The sequence below is a fragment of the Hyla sarda genome, unplaced genomic scaffold (genome assembly GCF_029499605.1).
Source record: "Hyla sarda isolate aHylSar1 unplaced genomic scaffold, aHylSar1.hap1 scaffold_267, whole genome shotgun sequence".
NCBI lineage: Eukaryota > Metazoa > Chordata > Amphibia > Anura > Hylidae > Hyla > Hyla sarda.
Window position 1 is genome coordinate 295,807 of NW_026609364.1, and position 17,572 is coordinate 313,378.

At 42.4% G+C, this 17,572-nt stretch overlaps 1 protein-coding gene across 1 annotated transcript in view; it reads left to right on the plus strand.

Moving 5' to 3' along the window:
* The window catches only part of LOC130324858 (integrin alpha-D-like), a 95,726-nt gene that overhangs the window by 23,306 nt on the left and 54,848 nt on the right, over positions 1 to 17,572 (plus strand). Inside the window, exons 2-4 of the mRNA XM_056553273.1 lie at positions 8,258 to 8,360; positions 12,228 to 12,331; positions 13,735 to 13,805. Of these exons, the coding sequence (XP_056409248.1) occupies positions 8,258 to 8,360; positions 12,228 to 12,331; positions 13,735 to 13,805 (278 nt within the window). The remainder of the gene's footprint in view (positions 1 to 8,257; positions 8,361 to 12,227; positions 12,332 to 13,734; positions 13,806 to 17,572) is intronic.

A 17,572-nucleotide genomic window follows, 5' to 3' on the forward strand; every position in this document is an offset into this window, starting at 1 on the left:
AGACCCTATGGACAGAGCTATAACTTATATAGTCCATGATGACACTGAGGACCCTATGGAATGACATATAATTTATATAGTCCATGATGACACTGAGGACCCTATGGGCAGAGCTATAACTTATATAGTCCATGATGACACTGAGGACCCTATGGGCAGACATATAATTTATATAGTCCATGATGACACTGAGGACCCTATGGGCAGATATATAACTTATATAGTCCATGATGACACTGAGGACCCTATGGGCAGAGCTATAACTTATATAGTCCATGATGACACTGAGGACCCTATGGGCAGACATATAATTTATATAGTCCATGATGACACTGAGGACCCTATGGGCAGATATATAACTTATATAGTCCATGATGACATTGAGGACACTATGGGCAGACATATAACTTATATAGTCCATGATGACACTGAGGACCCTACGGGCAGACATATAACTTATATAGTCCATAATGACACTGAGGACCCTATGGGCAGAGCTGTAACTTATATAGTCCATGATGACACTGAAGACCCTATGGGCAGAGCTATAACTTATATAGTCCATGATGACATTGAGGACACTATGGGCAGACATATAACTTATATAGTCCATGATAACACTGAGGACCCTATGGGCAGACATATAACTTATATAGTCCATGATGACACTGAAGACCCTATGGGCAGACATATAACTTATATAGTCCATAATGACACAGAGGACCCTATGGGCAGACATATAACTTATCTAGTCCATGATGACACTGAGGACCCTATGGGCAGACATATAACTTATATAGTCCATGATGACACTGAGGACCCTATGGGCAGAGCTGTAACTTATATAGTCCATGATGACACTGAGGACCCTACGGGCAGATATATAACTTATATAGTCCATGATGACACTGAGGACCCTATGGGCAGACATATAACTTATATAGTCCATGATGACACTGAGGACCCTATGGGCAGACATATAACTCATATAGTCCATGATGACACTGAGGACCCTATGGGCAGACATATAACTTATATAGTCCATGATGACACTGAGGACCCTACGGGCAGACATATAACTTATATAGTCCATGATGACACTGAGGACCCTACGGGCAGACATATAACTTATATAGTCCATAATGACACTGAGGACCCTATGGGCAGAGCTGTAACTTATATAGTCCATGATGACACTGAAGACCCTATGGGCAGAGCTATAACTTATATAGTCCATGATGACATTGAGGACACTATGGGCAGACATATAACTTATATAGTCCATGATAACACTGAGGACCCTATGGGCAGACATATAACTTATATAGTCCATGATGACACTGAAGACCCTATGGGCAGACATATAACTTATATAGTCCATAATGACACAGAGGACCCTATGGGCAGACATATAACTTATCTAGTCCATGATGACACTGAGGACCCTATGGGCAGACATATAACTTATATAGTCCATGATGACACTGAGGACCCTATGGGCAGAGCTGTAACTTATATAGTCCATGATGACACTGAGGACCCTACGGGCAGATATATAACTTATATAGTCCATGATGACACTGAGGACCCTATGGGCAGACATATAACTTATATAGTCCATGATGACACTGAGGACCCTATGGGCAGACATATAACTCATATAGTCCATGATGACACTGAGGACCCTATGGGCAGAGCTGTAACTTATATAGTCCATGATGACACTGAGGACCCTACGGGCAGACATATAACTTATATAGTCCATGATGACACTGAGGACACTATGGGCAGAGCTATAACTTATATAGTCCATGATGACACTGAGGACCCTATGGGCAGAGCTGTAACTTATATAGTCCATGATGACACTGAGGACCCTATGGGAAGAGCTATAACTTATATAGTCCATGATGACACTCAGGACCCTATGGGCAGAGCTATAACCTATAAAGTCCATGATGACACTGAGGACCCTATGGGAAGAACTATAACTTATATAGTCCATGATGACACTGAGGACCCTATGGGCGGAGCTGTAACTTATATAGTCCATGATGACACTGAGGACACTATGGGCAGAGCTATAACTTATATAGTCCATGATGACACTGAGGACCCTATGGGCAGAGCTGTAACTTATATAGTCCATGATGACACTGAGGACCCTACGGGCAGACATATAACTTATATAGTCCATGATGACACTGAGGACCCTACGGGCAGACATATAACTTATATAGTCCATGATGACACTGAGGACCCTACAGGGCAGACATATAACTTATATAGTCCATGATGACACTGAGGACACTATGAGCAGAGCTATAACTTATATAGTCCATGATGACACTGAGGACACTATGGGCAAACATATAACTTATATAGTCCATGATGACACTGAGGACCCTATGGGCAGACATATAACTTATATAGTTCATGATGACACTGAGGACCCTATGGGCAGACATATAACTTATATAGTCCATGATGGCACTGAGGACCCTATGGGAAGACATATAACTTATATAGTCCATGATGACATTGAGGACCATATGGGCAGACATATAACTTATATAGTCCATGATGACACTGAGGACGCTATGGGCAGAGCTGAAACTTATATAGTCCATGATGACACTGAGGACCCTATGGGCAGACATATAACTTATATAGTCCATGATGACACTGAGGACCCTATGGGCAGACATATAACTTATATAGTCCATGATGACACTGAGGACCCTATGGGCAGACATATAACTTATATAGTCCATGATGACACTGAGGACCCTATGGGCAGACATATAACTTATATAGTCCATGATGACACTGAGGACCCTATGGGCAGACATATAACTCGTATAGTCCATGATGACACTGAGGACCCTATGGGCAGAGCTATCATTTATATAGTCCATGATGACACTGAGGACCCTATGGGCAGATCTATAACTTATATAGTCCATGATGACACTGAGGACCCTATGGGCAGAGCTGTAACTTATATGGTCCATGATGACACTGAGGACACTATGGGCAGACATATAACTTATATAGTTCATGATGACACTGAGGACCCTATGGGCAGAGCTATCATTTATATAGTCCATGATGACACTGAGGACCCTATGGGCAGATCTATAACTTATATAGTCCATGATGACACTGAGGACCCTATGGGCAGACATATAACTTAAATAGTCCATGATGACACTGAGGACCCTATGGGCAGACATATAACTTATATAGTCCATGATGACACTGAGGACCCTATGGGCAGACATATAACTTATATAGTCCATGATGGCACTGAGGACCCTATGGGAAGACATATAACTTATATAGTCCATGATGACACTGAGGACCCTATGGGCAGAGCTATAACTTATATAGTCCATGATGACACTGAGGACCCTATGACAGAGCTGCAACTTATATAGTCCATGATGACACTGAGGACCCTATGGGCAGACATATAACTCGTAAAGTCCATGATGACACTGAGGACCCTATGGGCAGAGCTATCATTTATATAGTCCATGATGACACTGAGGACCCTATGGGCAGATCTATAACTTATATAGTCCATGATGACACTGAGCACACTATGGGCAGACATATAACTTATATAGTCCATGATGACACTGAGGACCCTATGGGCAGATCTATAACTTATATAGTCCATGATGACACTGAGGACACTATGGGCAGAGCTGAAACTTATATAGTCCATGATGACACTGAGGACCCTATGGGCAGACATATAACTTATATAGTCCATGATGACACTGAGGACCCTATGGGCAGAGCTATAACTTATATAGTCCATGATGACACTGAGGACCCTATGGGCAGAGCTGCAACTTATATAGTCCATGATGACACTGAGGACCCTATGGGCAGACATATAACTCAAATAGTCCATGATGACACTGAGGACCCTATGGGCAGAGCTATCATTTATATAGTCCATGATGACACTGAGGACCCTATGGACAGATCTATAACTTATATAGTCCATGATGACACTGAGGACCCTATAGGCAGAGCTGTAACTTATATAGTCCATGATGACACTGAGGACCCTATGGGCAGAGCTATCATTTATATAGTCCATGATGACACTGAGGACCCTATGGGCAGATCTATAACTTATATAGTCCATGATGACACTGAGGACCCTATGGGCAGACATATAACTTATATAGTCCATGATGACACTGAGGACCCTATGGGCAGACATATAACTTATATAGTCCATGATGACACTGAGGACTCTATGGACAGAGCGATAGCTTATATAGTCCATGATGACACTGAAGACCCTATGGGCAGACATATAACTTATATAGTCCACGATGACACTGAAGACCCTATGGGCAGACATATAACGTATATAGTCCATGATGACACTGAGGACCCTATGGGCAGAGCTATAACTCATATAGTCCATGATGACACTGAGGACCCTATGGGCAGAGCTATAGCTTATATAGTCCATGATGACACTGAGGACCCTATGGGCAGAGCTATCATTTATATAGTCCATGATGACACTGAGGACCCTATGGGCAGAGCTGCAACTTATATAGTCCATGATGACACTGAGGACCCTATGGGCAGACATATACCTTATATAGTCCATGATGACACTGAGGACCATATGGGCAGACATATAACTTATATAGTCCATGATGACACTGAGGACCCTATGGGCAGAGCTATCATTTATATAGTCCATGAAGACACTGAGGACCCTATGGGCTGACATATAACTTATATAGTTCATGATGACACTGAGGACCCTATGGGCAGACATATAACGTATATAGTCCATCATGACACTGAGGACCCTATGGGCAGACATATAACTTATATAGTCCATGATGACACTGAGGACCCTATGGGCAGAGCTGTAACTTATATAGCCCATGATGACACTGAGGACCCTATGGGCAGACATATAACTTATATAGTTCATGATGACACTGAGGACCCTGTGGGCAGAGCTGTAACTTATATAGTCCATGATGACACTGAGGACCCTATGGGCAGAGCTATAACTTATATAGTCCATGATGACACTGAGGACCTTATGGGCAGACATATAACTTATATAGTCCATGATGACACTGAGGACCCTATGGGCAGATCTATAACTTACATAGTCCATGATGACACTGAGGACCCTATGGGCAGACATATAACTTATATAGTCCATGATGACACTGAGGACTCTATGGACAAAGCGATAGCTTATATAGTCCATGATGACACTGAGGACCCTATGGGCAGACATATAACTTATATAGTCCACGATGACACTGAAGACCCTATGGGCAGACATATAACGTATATAGTCCATGATGACACTGAGGACCCTATGGGCAGAGCTATAACTCATATAGTCCATGATGACACTGAGGACCCTATGGGCAGAGCTATAGCTTATATAGTCCATGATGACACTGAGGACCCTATGGGCAGAGCTATCATTTATATAGTCCATGATGACACTGAGGACCCTATGGGCAGAGCTGCAACTTATATAGTCCATGATGACACTGAGGACCCTATGGGCAGACATATACCTTATATAGTCCATGATGACACTGAGGACCATATGGGCAGACATATAACTTATATAGTCCATGATGACACTGAGGACCCTATGGGCAGAGCTATCATTTATATAGTCCATGAAGACATTGAGGACCCTATGGGCTGACATATAACTTATATAGTTCATGATGACACTGAGGACCCTATGGGCAGACATATAACGTATATAGTCCATCATGACACTGAGGACCCTATGGGCAGACATATAACTTATATAGTCCATGATGACACTGAGGACCCTATGGGCAGAGCTGTAACTTATATAGCCCATGATGACACTGAGGACCCTATGGGCAGACATATAACTTATATAGTTCATGATGACACTGAGGACCCTGTGGGCAGAGCTGTAACTTATATAGTCCATGATGACACTGAGGACCCTATGGGCAGAGCTATAACTTATATAGTCCATGATGACACTGAGGACCTTATGGGCAGACATATAACTTATATAGTCCATGATGACACTGAGGACCCTATGGGCAGAGCTGTAACTTATATAGTCCATGATGACACTGAGGACCCTATGGGCAGAGCTATAACTCATATAGTCCATGATGACACTGAGGACCCTATGGGCAGAGCTATACCTTATATAGTCCATGATGACACTGAGGACCCTATGGGCAGAGCTATAACTTATATAGTCCATGATGACACTGAGGACCCTATGGGCAGAGCTGCAACTTATATAGTCCAAGATGACACTGAGGACCCTATGGGCAGACATATAACTCGTATAGTCCATGATGACACTGAGGACCCTATGGGCAGAGCTATCATTTATATAGTCCATGATGACACTGAGGACCCTATGGGCAGACATATAACTTATATAGTCCATGATGACACTGAGGACCCTATGGGCAGACATATAACTTATATAGTCCATGATGACACTGAGGACCCTATGGGCGGACATGTAACTTATATAGTCCATGATGACAGTGAGGACACTATGGGCAGACATGTAACTTATATAGTCCATGATGACAGTGAGGACCCTATGGGCAGACGTGTAACTTATATAGTCCATGATGACAGTGAGGACCCTATGGGCAGACATATAACTTATATAGTCCATGATGACAGTGAGGACCCTATGTGCAAACATATAACTTATATAGTCCATGATGACAGTGAGGACCCTATGGGCAGACATATAACTTATAAAGTCCATGATGACAGTGAGGACCCTATGGGCAGACATATAACTAATATAGTCCATGATGACCCAGAGGACCCTATGGGCAGAGCTATAACTTATATAGTCCATGATGACACTGAGGACCCTATGGGCAGACATATAACTTATATAGTCCATGATGACACTGAGGACCCTATGGGCAGAGCTATAACTTATATAGTCCATGATGACACTGAGGACCCTATGGGCAGAGCTGCAACTTATATAGTCCATGATGACACTGAGGACCCTATTGACAGAGCTATAACTTGTGTTAGAATATGAAAGCTCCACACAGGAGATGTTTCGGGGGGTGACATCTTTGTAAGGAATACATTTTGAGCAATTTGCATAAGTCCACTTGCCAACCTCACAGCCACCTCTGGCATAACACTGCACAATAACCACCAGTCTCCATCACTCGCACCTGCAGGCGGAGCCACCCAGCATTCTGGCCACTTCATTGCAAGTCCTGTTCTTTGGGCAGTTCCCAGTGTCTATCGTGCGGATGGCTTTTGTCTAGATTTGTGGTACATTCATCGTAGTCTGTCATATCTTTTAAATTTTTTTTTGCATTTTAGTTTCGGCCTCGTGCCATCTCACCCCGGTGTTTGTAATGAGCAGAAGACCTCATTAGGGTTCAGTCCCTTTCTCCTCTGGATGGAGCACATGGGAGGGTGAGCTTGGTTGTGGTGCTGTACAGCGGCCATTGTTGTCTGTGAGATGGCGTTGTCCAGAGCTGGGGGCTTAGTCTGGAAGTGATGGGGCTCCTGGACTTCTTAGTGGCTCCCCCTATGGGTGCTGGTGGTGGTCATCATGCAGCATTACACCTCTTAGATTAGGACTCACAAGGATGAGGTGGACATTGAGTATCTGGTGGGCTTATACTAGAGCATCAGAATGTCTCCTGACCACCTCCTGTTGGGTTGGGACTTTTCCCCTAGAAGCTGTACAATGTATAAGGGTTCACACCACATTTTGTACTTACGGTTCCCGTATATGGCTGGGAGGAGGGGGCGGGGCTTAATCGCGGCGCCCGCACTCAGCCGTATAGTGGAACAGTATTTAATGCATGTCTATGAGCCGACCGTAGTGAACCACAGGCTCCAGTCGGCTGCGTTTTCAGTCGTATGCGTTTTCCCGACAGTAGGCAAAAACGCGGTCGACCACGTTTTTGCCTGCGGTATGGAAACCGCATACGGCCAAAAATGCAGCAGATCGGAGGCTGCGGTTCACTACGGTCGGCTCATAGACATGCATTAAATACGGTTCCCGTATACGGCTGAAGGCGGGCGCCGCGATTAAGCCCCGCCCCCTCCTCCCAGCCGTATACGGGAACTGTAAGTACAAAACGTGGTGTGAACCCAGCCTTAACATGTGGATCTGCGGCCTATTGTCTATATTTGTGGTGCATGTTCTTTATTAACCCCTTACTTCTTGTCACAGTCCTGACCCAGGCCAGCGCCTCTTTTCTGGACACGAAGCAGCCGATCATCTTCCGGGATAGTGACCGCAGCTTCGGACATCAGGTCGCACAGCTGGGACAAAGGTGAGAGAATCATCTGCCGCCTCCAGAAATGATCCATGAGGAGATTAATGTTCCTTCTAATCCTTGACAGCTGTGGAGCGGAGGTCAGTGAGATGGAGAACGTTCTGTCCATGGTGGGCGACCAGAGAACCTACCATACTGGCATCATCCATCTGTCACTAAGCCAAACTAGTTCATCTTCCATGTGATCCGCCTTATTCCTTGATATTCCATGTGATCCCCTTATTCCTTCATCTTCCATGTGATCCCCTTATTCCTCCATCTTCCATGTGATCGCCTTATTCCTTCATATTCCATGTGATCCCCTTATTCCTTCATCTTCCATGTGATCCGCCTTATTCATTCATCTTCCATGTGATCCGCCTTATTCCTTCATCTTCCATGTGATCCGCCTTATTCCTTCATCTTCCATGTGATCCGCCTTATTCCTTCATCTTCCATGTGACCCGCCTTATTCCTTCATCTTCCATGTGATCCGCCTTATTCATTCATCTTCCATGTGATCCGCCTTATTCCTTCATCTTCCATGTGATCCGCCTTATTCCTTCATCTTCCATGTGATCCGCCTTATTCCTTCATCTTCCATGTGATCCCCTTATTCCTCCATCTTCCATGTGATCCCCTTATTCATTCATCTTCCATGTGATCGCCTTATTCCTTCATCTTCCATGTGATCCCCTTATTCCTTCATCTTCCATGTGATCCCCTTATTCATTCATCTTCCATGTGATCCGCCTTATTCCTTCATCTTCCATGTGATCCACCTTATTCCTTCATCTTCCATGTGATCCACCTTATTCCTTCATCGTCCATGTGATCCGCCTTATTCCTTCATCTTCCATGTGATCCGCCTTATTCATTCATCTTTCACGTGATCCCCTTATTCCTTTATCTTCCATGTGATCCGCCTTATTCATTCATCTTCCATGTGATCCGCCTTATTCATTCATCTTCCATGTGATCCCCATTTTCCTTCATCTTCCATGTGATCCACCTTATTCATTCATCTTCCATCTGATGCCCTTATTCATTCATCTTCCATGTGATCCGCCGTATTCATTCATCTTCCATGTGATCCGCCTTATTCATTCATCTTCCATGTGATCCGCCTTATTCCTTCATCTTCCATGTGATCCGCCTTATTCATTCATCTTCCATGTGATCCGCCTTATTCATTTATCTTCCATGTGATCCCCTTATTCCTTTATCTTCCATGTGATCCCCTTATTCCTTCATCTTCCATGTGATCCACCTTATTCATTCATCTTCCATGTGATCCACCTTATTCATTCATCCTCCATGTGATCCACCTTATTAATTCATCTTCCATTTGATTCGCCTTATTCGTTCATCTTCCATGTGATCCGCCTTATTCATTCATCTTCCATGTGATCCGCCTTATTAATTCATCTTCCATGTGATCCGCCTTATTCATTCATCTTCCATGTGATCCGCCTTATTCATTCATCTTCCATGTGATCCGCCTTATTCATTCATCTTCCATGTGATCTGCCTTATTTCTTCATCTTCCCTGTGATTAGCCTTATTCCTTCATCTTCCATGTGATCCGCCTTATTCATTCATCTTCCATGTGATCCACCTTATTCCTTCATCTTCCATGTGATCCACCTTATTCATTCATCTTCCATGTGATCTGCCTTTTTCATTCATCTTCCATGTGATCTGTCTTATTCCTTCATCTTCCATGTGATCCACCTTATTAATTCATCTCCCGTGTGATCCGCCTTATTCCTTCATCTTCCATGTGATCCGCCTTATTCATTCATCTTCCATGTGATCGCCTTATTCCTTCATCTTCCCTGTGATTCGCCTTATTCCTTCATCTTCCATGTGATCCGCCTTATTCATTCATCTTCCATGTGATCGCCTTATTCCTTCATCTTCCATGTGATCCGCCTTATTCATTCACCTTCCATGTTACCCGCCTTATTCATTCATCTTCCATGTGATCTGCTTTATTCATTCATCTTCCATGTGATCCACCTTATTAATTCATCTTCCATGTGATCCACCTTATTAATCTTTCATGTGATCCACCATATTAATTCATCTTCTATGTGATCCCCTTATTCATTCATCTTCCATGTGATCCCTTTACTCATTCATCTTCCATGTGATACTCCTTATTCATTCATCTTCCATTTGATCCGCCTTATTCGTTCATCTTCCATGTGATCCGCCTTATTCATTCATCTTCCATGTGCTCTGCCTTATTCATTCATCTTCCATGTGATCCGCCTTATTCCTTCATCTTCCATGTGATACGCCTTATTCATTCATCTTCAATGTGATCCGCCTTATTGATTCATCTTCCATGTGATCCGCCTTATTCATTCACCTTCCATGTGATCCGCCTTATTCATCCATCTTCCATGTGATCCGCCTTCTTCCTTCATTTTACATGTGATCCACCTTATTAATTCATCTTCCATGTAATCGCCTTATTCCTTCATCTTCCATGTGATCCGCCTTATTCATTCATCTTAAATGTGATCCGCCTTATTCATTCATCTTCCATGTGATCCGCCTTATTCCTTCATCTTCCATGTGATCCGCCTTATTCCTTCATCTTCCATGTGATCTGCCTTATTCATTCATCTTCCATGTGATCCGCCTTATTCATTCATCTTCTATTTGATCCGCCTTATTCATTTATCTTCCATATGATCCGCCTTATTCATTCATCTTCCATGTGATCCCCTTATTCATTCATCTTCCATGTTACCCGCCTTATTCATTCATCTTCCATGTGATCTGCCTTATTCATTCATCTTCCATGTGATCCACCTTATTCATTCATCTTCCATGTGATCCGCCTTATTCATTCATCTTCCATGTGATCGCCTTATTCATTCATCTTTCATGTGATCCCCTTATTCATCTTCCATGTGATCCGCCTTATTCCTTCATCTTCCATGTGATCCGCCTTATTCATTCATCTTCTATGTGATCTGCCTTATTCAGTCATCTTCCATGTGATCCACCTTATTCCTTCATCTTCCATGTGATCCGCCTTATTCCTTCATCTTCCATGTGATCCGCCTTATTCATTCATCTTCCATGTGGTCCGCCTTATTCATTCATCTTCTATTTGATCCGCCTTATTCATTTATCTTCCATCTGATCCGCCTTATTCATTCATCTTCCATGTGATCCCCTTATTCATTCATCTTCCATGTTACCCGCCTTATTCATTCATCTTCCATGTGATCTGCCTTATTCATTCATCTTCCATGTGATCCACCTTATTCATTCATCTTCCATGTGATCCGCCTTATTCCTTCATCTTCCATGTGATCCGCCTTATTCATTCATCTTCCATGTGATCGCCTTATTCATTCATCTTTCATGTGATCCCCATATTCATTCATCTTCCATGTGATCCGCCTTATTCCTTCATCTTCCATGTGATCCGCCTTTTTCATTCATCTTCTATGTGATCCTCCTTATTCAGTCATCTTCCATGTGATCCGCCTTATTCATTCATCTTCCATGTGATCCGCCTTATTCATTCATCTTCCATGTGATCGCCTTATTCATTCATCTTTCATGTGATCCCCTTATTCCTTCATCTTCCATGTAATCTGCCTTATTCATCCTATCTGGATCTGTAGTTTTACTAGAGAACATCCATAGTGTGAATGGACTCTAACTGTTATTTGTCTCGTATTTGTAGAGATCTTCATTCACTTTGATATGGAAATCTCTTTTTTCGATCAGATTCTCCCCCTGATTCAATGTTGTCACAGAGAAAAACATGAACTATGCAGGGGGGTAAATGCTTTCTGTAGACCCTGTGAGTACAGTCACTGCACCTGTAACATATGGCTCAATGTCTCATGACAGACTGATCGTGAGTGCCCCCCGCTATCAAGTGGCAGCAAATAAAACCGGTCGGATATATGGCTGCGATCCAAGGACCACAAACTGCTCTCCGATCCCCATCACTGGTAAGAATAATTAACCCCATTCATTACCCGAGATTTTCTGTTTTTGCACCTTAGTTTTTTTCCTCCTTACCTTTAAAAAACCATAACTCTTTCAATTTTTCACCTAAAAATCCATATGATGGCTTATTATTTGCGTCACCGTTTCTACTTTGTAATGACATCAGTCATTTTACCCAAAAATCGACAGCGAAACGGAAAAAAAAAAATTGTGCAGCAAAATTGAAGAAAAAACATAGGAAACCATTGATCGATGATTCTGCCGCTTGACTGCTCATGCCTGGATCTCAAGCCCCGAGAAGTCATTTGGCGATCAGACAGCATGGAGGAAGGAAGGGATCCTCCTGCTGTCTTACAGCTGTTCGGGATGCCGCAATTTCATTGCGGCGATCCCGAACAGCTCGCTGAGCTAACTGGCATTGATTTATTTTAACTTCATGCGCTGCGTTACACTTTTAACGCCGCATCTAAAGGGTTAATAGTGTGCTGCACTGCGATCAGTGCCGCGCACTGTTCGCCACGGGTCCCGGCCCCCCGGCCATTGCTAGGTTTGGCCGTGGCCTCGTGTTATAGAATGGGAGCCATGTTTGTCATGGGTCAGGAAAGGGTTAATGGTGAGCAGATGTTTCTCCTCACAGATCATCCATCAATGGTCCTCAGTGCATCTGTCATCTATGGCTTCAGAGTGTAGAACAAAACTCTGTACTCCGCTGATCTATATACAGTAGGTTTATGGGAAAGAGCAACAGAACCAGAGGGTCTCCACAGCTGGTAGGGAATGCCTAGACAGAAGGAAAACAAAGAAAAGAACAATCAGAAAATAAAATGAAATTATGAACCAGGTGAAGACAATGAACCAGAAGGAGACAAAGAACAAGGAGGAGACAATGAACCAGGAGAAGACAATAAATCTGGAGACGACAATGAAGCAGGAGGAGACAATGAACCAGGAGAAGACAATGGACCAGAAGGAGACAATGAACCAGGAGGAGAAAATGAACCAGGAGGATAAAATGAACCAGGAGGATAAAATGAACCAGGAGAAGACAATGACCCAGGAGGAGACAATGAACCAGGAGGAGACAATGGACCAGGAGGAGACAATGGACCAGGAGGAAACAATGGACCAGGAGGAGACAATGGACCAGGAGGAGACAATGGACCAGGAGAAGACAATATAGTTATAGCTTCTGATGAACGGGCAGGAGATGGGCAGGAGACGGTGGAGAAGACTTTCTTGGTCCATACATGAGGTTAGGTAGAACAATAAACATCTCTCAGGATTGTGATGATATATAAAGACATTTTGTAGATTTTCTCTCACATTAAAGCCATTTGGCGCTCCAGTATGGTGCGGTATGATGTCACAGGTGTCGCTCAGTGTCCTCCATGTGATTGAATTGCAGGATCTGAAGATGAGATCGATATTTCTCTTGGACTCTCATTGGCGGCTCGGGAGAATCCTGGTCAGATACTGGTATGTCTAATGTCCCTCTCTGTGTCTTCTTTACATCTAAGGGGGTGGAGCACAATTTTGTTATATGTGGTGCCGACTGTTATATAAAACAACATGTTTTTATGGTTGTGTGTCACGTATGTTTAATATAAGCGTCCCGTAGGACAGGGAAGAGTGAGTCTTAAGCTGACACTAAACCTCTTTTCCTGCCCCTAAAACAGTAATACTGTAAAATACTGAATAACTGGACTGTAAAGTATTACAGACTGATATCAGGGAGACATAGCGACAGGTATATACCATACAGACAACAGCCTAGAAACAAAAGCAAGATAAATGGCAGATCTGAAAATATGAACAAGGCAGGATATTAGGAAATATATCATGGGGAGATTAACCATGAATGCAGGCGAAAGACAGGGTTAAACTGAAGTCAGACACTATATAGCTCAAAGATATGCAAATTCTGGAAAACAAGAAAAGACACGAAAATGCTCAAAGACCCACAGGTCTGAACACGGACCAAGATCAGGATACACAGTTCTAATTCACACTAGATACAAAAACTAAACTGCTAACTATGTTAGGGACAAACATGTAGGGAAACAAAATTCAAAAAGATTCAGAGAGCACACCACTGTGTGAGACAGAACCTAACATAATTAGACACAGATAAAGATACAGGACTCACAGAAACATGTGTGAACACTAACCAGGACACAGGTTTACAAAGCTGTTAAGCATCGCACTCCGGCCGCACATGCCGGCCGCGAGCGCTTTGTCCCTGCTGTCGGCGGTGCTGGGATTCACATCGTGGGACGCGCCCGCATGGGAGTCCCAGCCCGTCACTCCCCATGCTCCTCTAACTCCTCCGCTGCTGCTTCTCAGCTCAGCGTTTGTCCCCGTTCCCGGAGCTCTGAAATTTAAAGGGTCAGTGTGCCCATAATTATGTTACACACCTGACACTTGTCTATAAGTTATTGCACCTCCCCCTCTTCCCTACCTGATCTTCAGTGCCCCTAGCCTGAGATTAAGCATTCCATTTTGCCTGTTTGCCTTATCCGTGTATCCAGACCTTCCCGCTACGTTATTTGACTTTGCACCTTTGCCGCCTTCCCAGACCTTCTGCTACGTCTGACTACGCTACTGTCTTATCCTTCAGTACCTCGCCTTTCCCAGCTACCTGTGTGGTTGAGCTGTGTTAGGGGGTAGCGACCTAGGTGTCACCTGCCGCAGCAAGCCCATCCTTCCATGCGGTGGGCTCTGGTGAGGCCAGCGGCACCTTTGACTCCGCTCCCCGATATGGTCCAAGTCGTCAGCCACACAGGTTAGAGGTTCCACACCCAGCTCCGTAACAAAAGCAAGATATGAAAACACCGACCAGAGTACAGACAGAACACTGGTAAAAGCCATATAAGACTAAACTAATAAGCCATAGATATAAAAAGTACATGTGCACAGATAAGACTAAACTAATAAGCCATAGCTATACAGAATATCTGTGTACACACTGGACTAAACTAATAAGCCATAGCTATACAGAATATCTGTGCACACAATGGACTAAACTAATAAGCCATAGCTATACAGAGCACATGTGCACACATAAGACTAAACTAATAAGCCATAGCTATACAGAGCACATGTGCACACATAAGACTAAACTAATAAGCCATAGCTATACAAAGTACATGTGCACACATAAGACTAAACTAATAAGCCATAGCTATAAAGAGCACATGTGCACACATAAGACTAAACTAATAAGCCATAGCTATACAGAGCACATGTGCACACATAAGACTAAACTAATAAACCATAGCTATACAGAGTAAGTGTGCACAGATAAGACTAAACTAATAAGACATAGCTATACAAAGTACATGTGCACACATAAGACTAATCTAATAAGCCATAGCTATACAGAATACATGTGCACACATAAGACTAAACTAATAAGACATAGCTATACAGAATATCTGTGCACACACTGGACTAAACTAATAAGCCATAGTTATACAGAGCACATGTGCACACATAAGACTAAACTAAGGAGATATAGCTATACAGAATATCTGTGCACACACTGGACTAAACTAATGAGCCATAGTTATACAGAGCACATGTGCACACATAAGACTAAACTAATAAGCCATAGCTATACAGAATACATGTGCACAGATAAGACTAAACTAATAAGACATAGCTATACAGAATACATGTGCACACATAAGACTAAACTAATAAGCCATAGCTATACAGAATACATGTGCACACATAAGACTAAACTAATAAGCCATAGCTATACAAAGCACATATGCACACATAAGACTAAACTAATAAGCCATAGCTATACAGAATACATGTGCACACATAAGACTAAACTAATAAGCCATAGTTATACAGAGCACATGTGCACAGATAAGACTAAACTAATAAGCCATAGCTATACAGAGCACATGTGCACACATAAGACTAAACTAATAAGCCATAGCTATACAAAGTACATGTGCACACATAAGACTAAACTAATAAGCCATAGCTATACAAAGTACATGTGCACACATAAGACTAAACTAATAAGCCATAGCTATACAGAATACATGTGCACACATAAGACTAAACTAATAAGACATAGCTATACAGAATATCTGTGCACACACTGGACTAAACTAATAAGCCATAGTTATACAGAGCACATGTGCACACATAAGACTAAACTAAGGAGATATAGCTATACAGAATATCTGTGCACACACTGGACTAAACTAATGAGCCATAGTTATACAGAGCACATGTGCACACATAAGACTAAACTAATAAGCCATAGCTATACAGAATACATGTGCACACATAAGACTAAACTAATAAGCCATAGCTATACAGAGCACATGTGCACACATAAGACTAAACTAATAAGCCATAGCTATACAGAATACATGTGCACAGATAAGACTAAACTAATAAGCAATAGTTATACAGAATACATGTGCACAAATAAGACTAAACTAATAAGCCATAGCTATACAGAATACATGTGCACAGATAAGACTAAACTAATAAGCAATAGTTATACAGAATACATGTGCACAAATAAGACTAAACTAATAAGCCATAGCTATACAGAATACATGTGCACACATAAGACTAAACTAATAAGCCATAGCTATACAGAGCACATGTGCACACATAAGACTAAACTAATGAGACATAGCTATACAGAATATCTGTGCAAACGTAGGTCTAAACTAATGAGAAATAGCTATACAGAGCACATGTGCACACATAAGACTAAACTAATAAGCCATAGCTAGACAGAGTAAGTGTGTACACATAAGACTAAACTAATGAGCCATAGCTATACAGAGTACATGTGCACAGATAAGACTAAACTAATAAGCCATAGTTATACAGAGTACATGTGCACACATAAGACTAGACTAATAAGCCATAGCTATACAGAGTAAGTGTGCACACATAAGACTAAACTAATAAGCCATAGCTATACAGAATACATGTGCACAGATAAGAGTAAACTAATAAGCAATAGTTATACAGAATACATGTGCACACATAAGACTAAACTAATAAGCCATAGCTATACAGAGCACATGTGCACACATAAGACTAAACTAATAAGCCATAGCTATACAGAATACATGTGCACACGTAAGACTAAACTAATAAGCCATAGCTATACAGAGCACATGTGCACACATAAGACTAAACTAATAAGCCATAGCTATACAGAGCACATGTGCACACATAAGACTAAACTAATAAGCCAT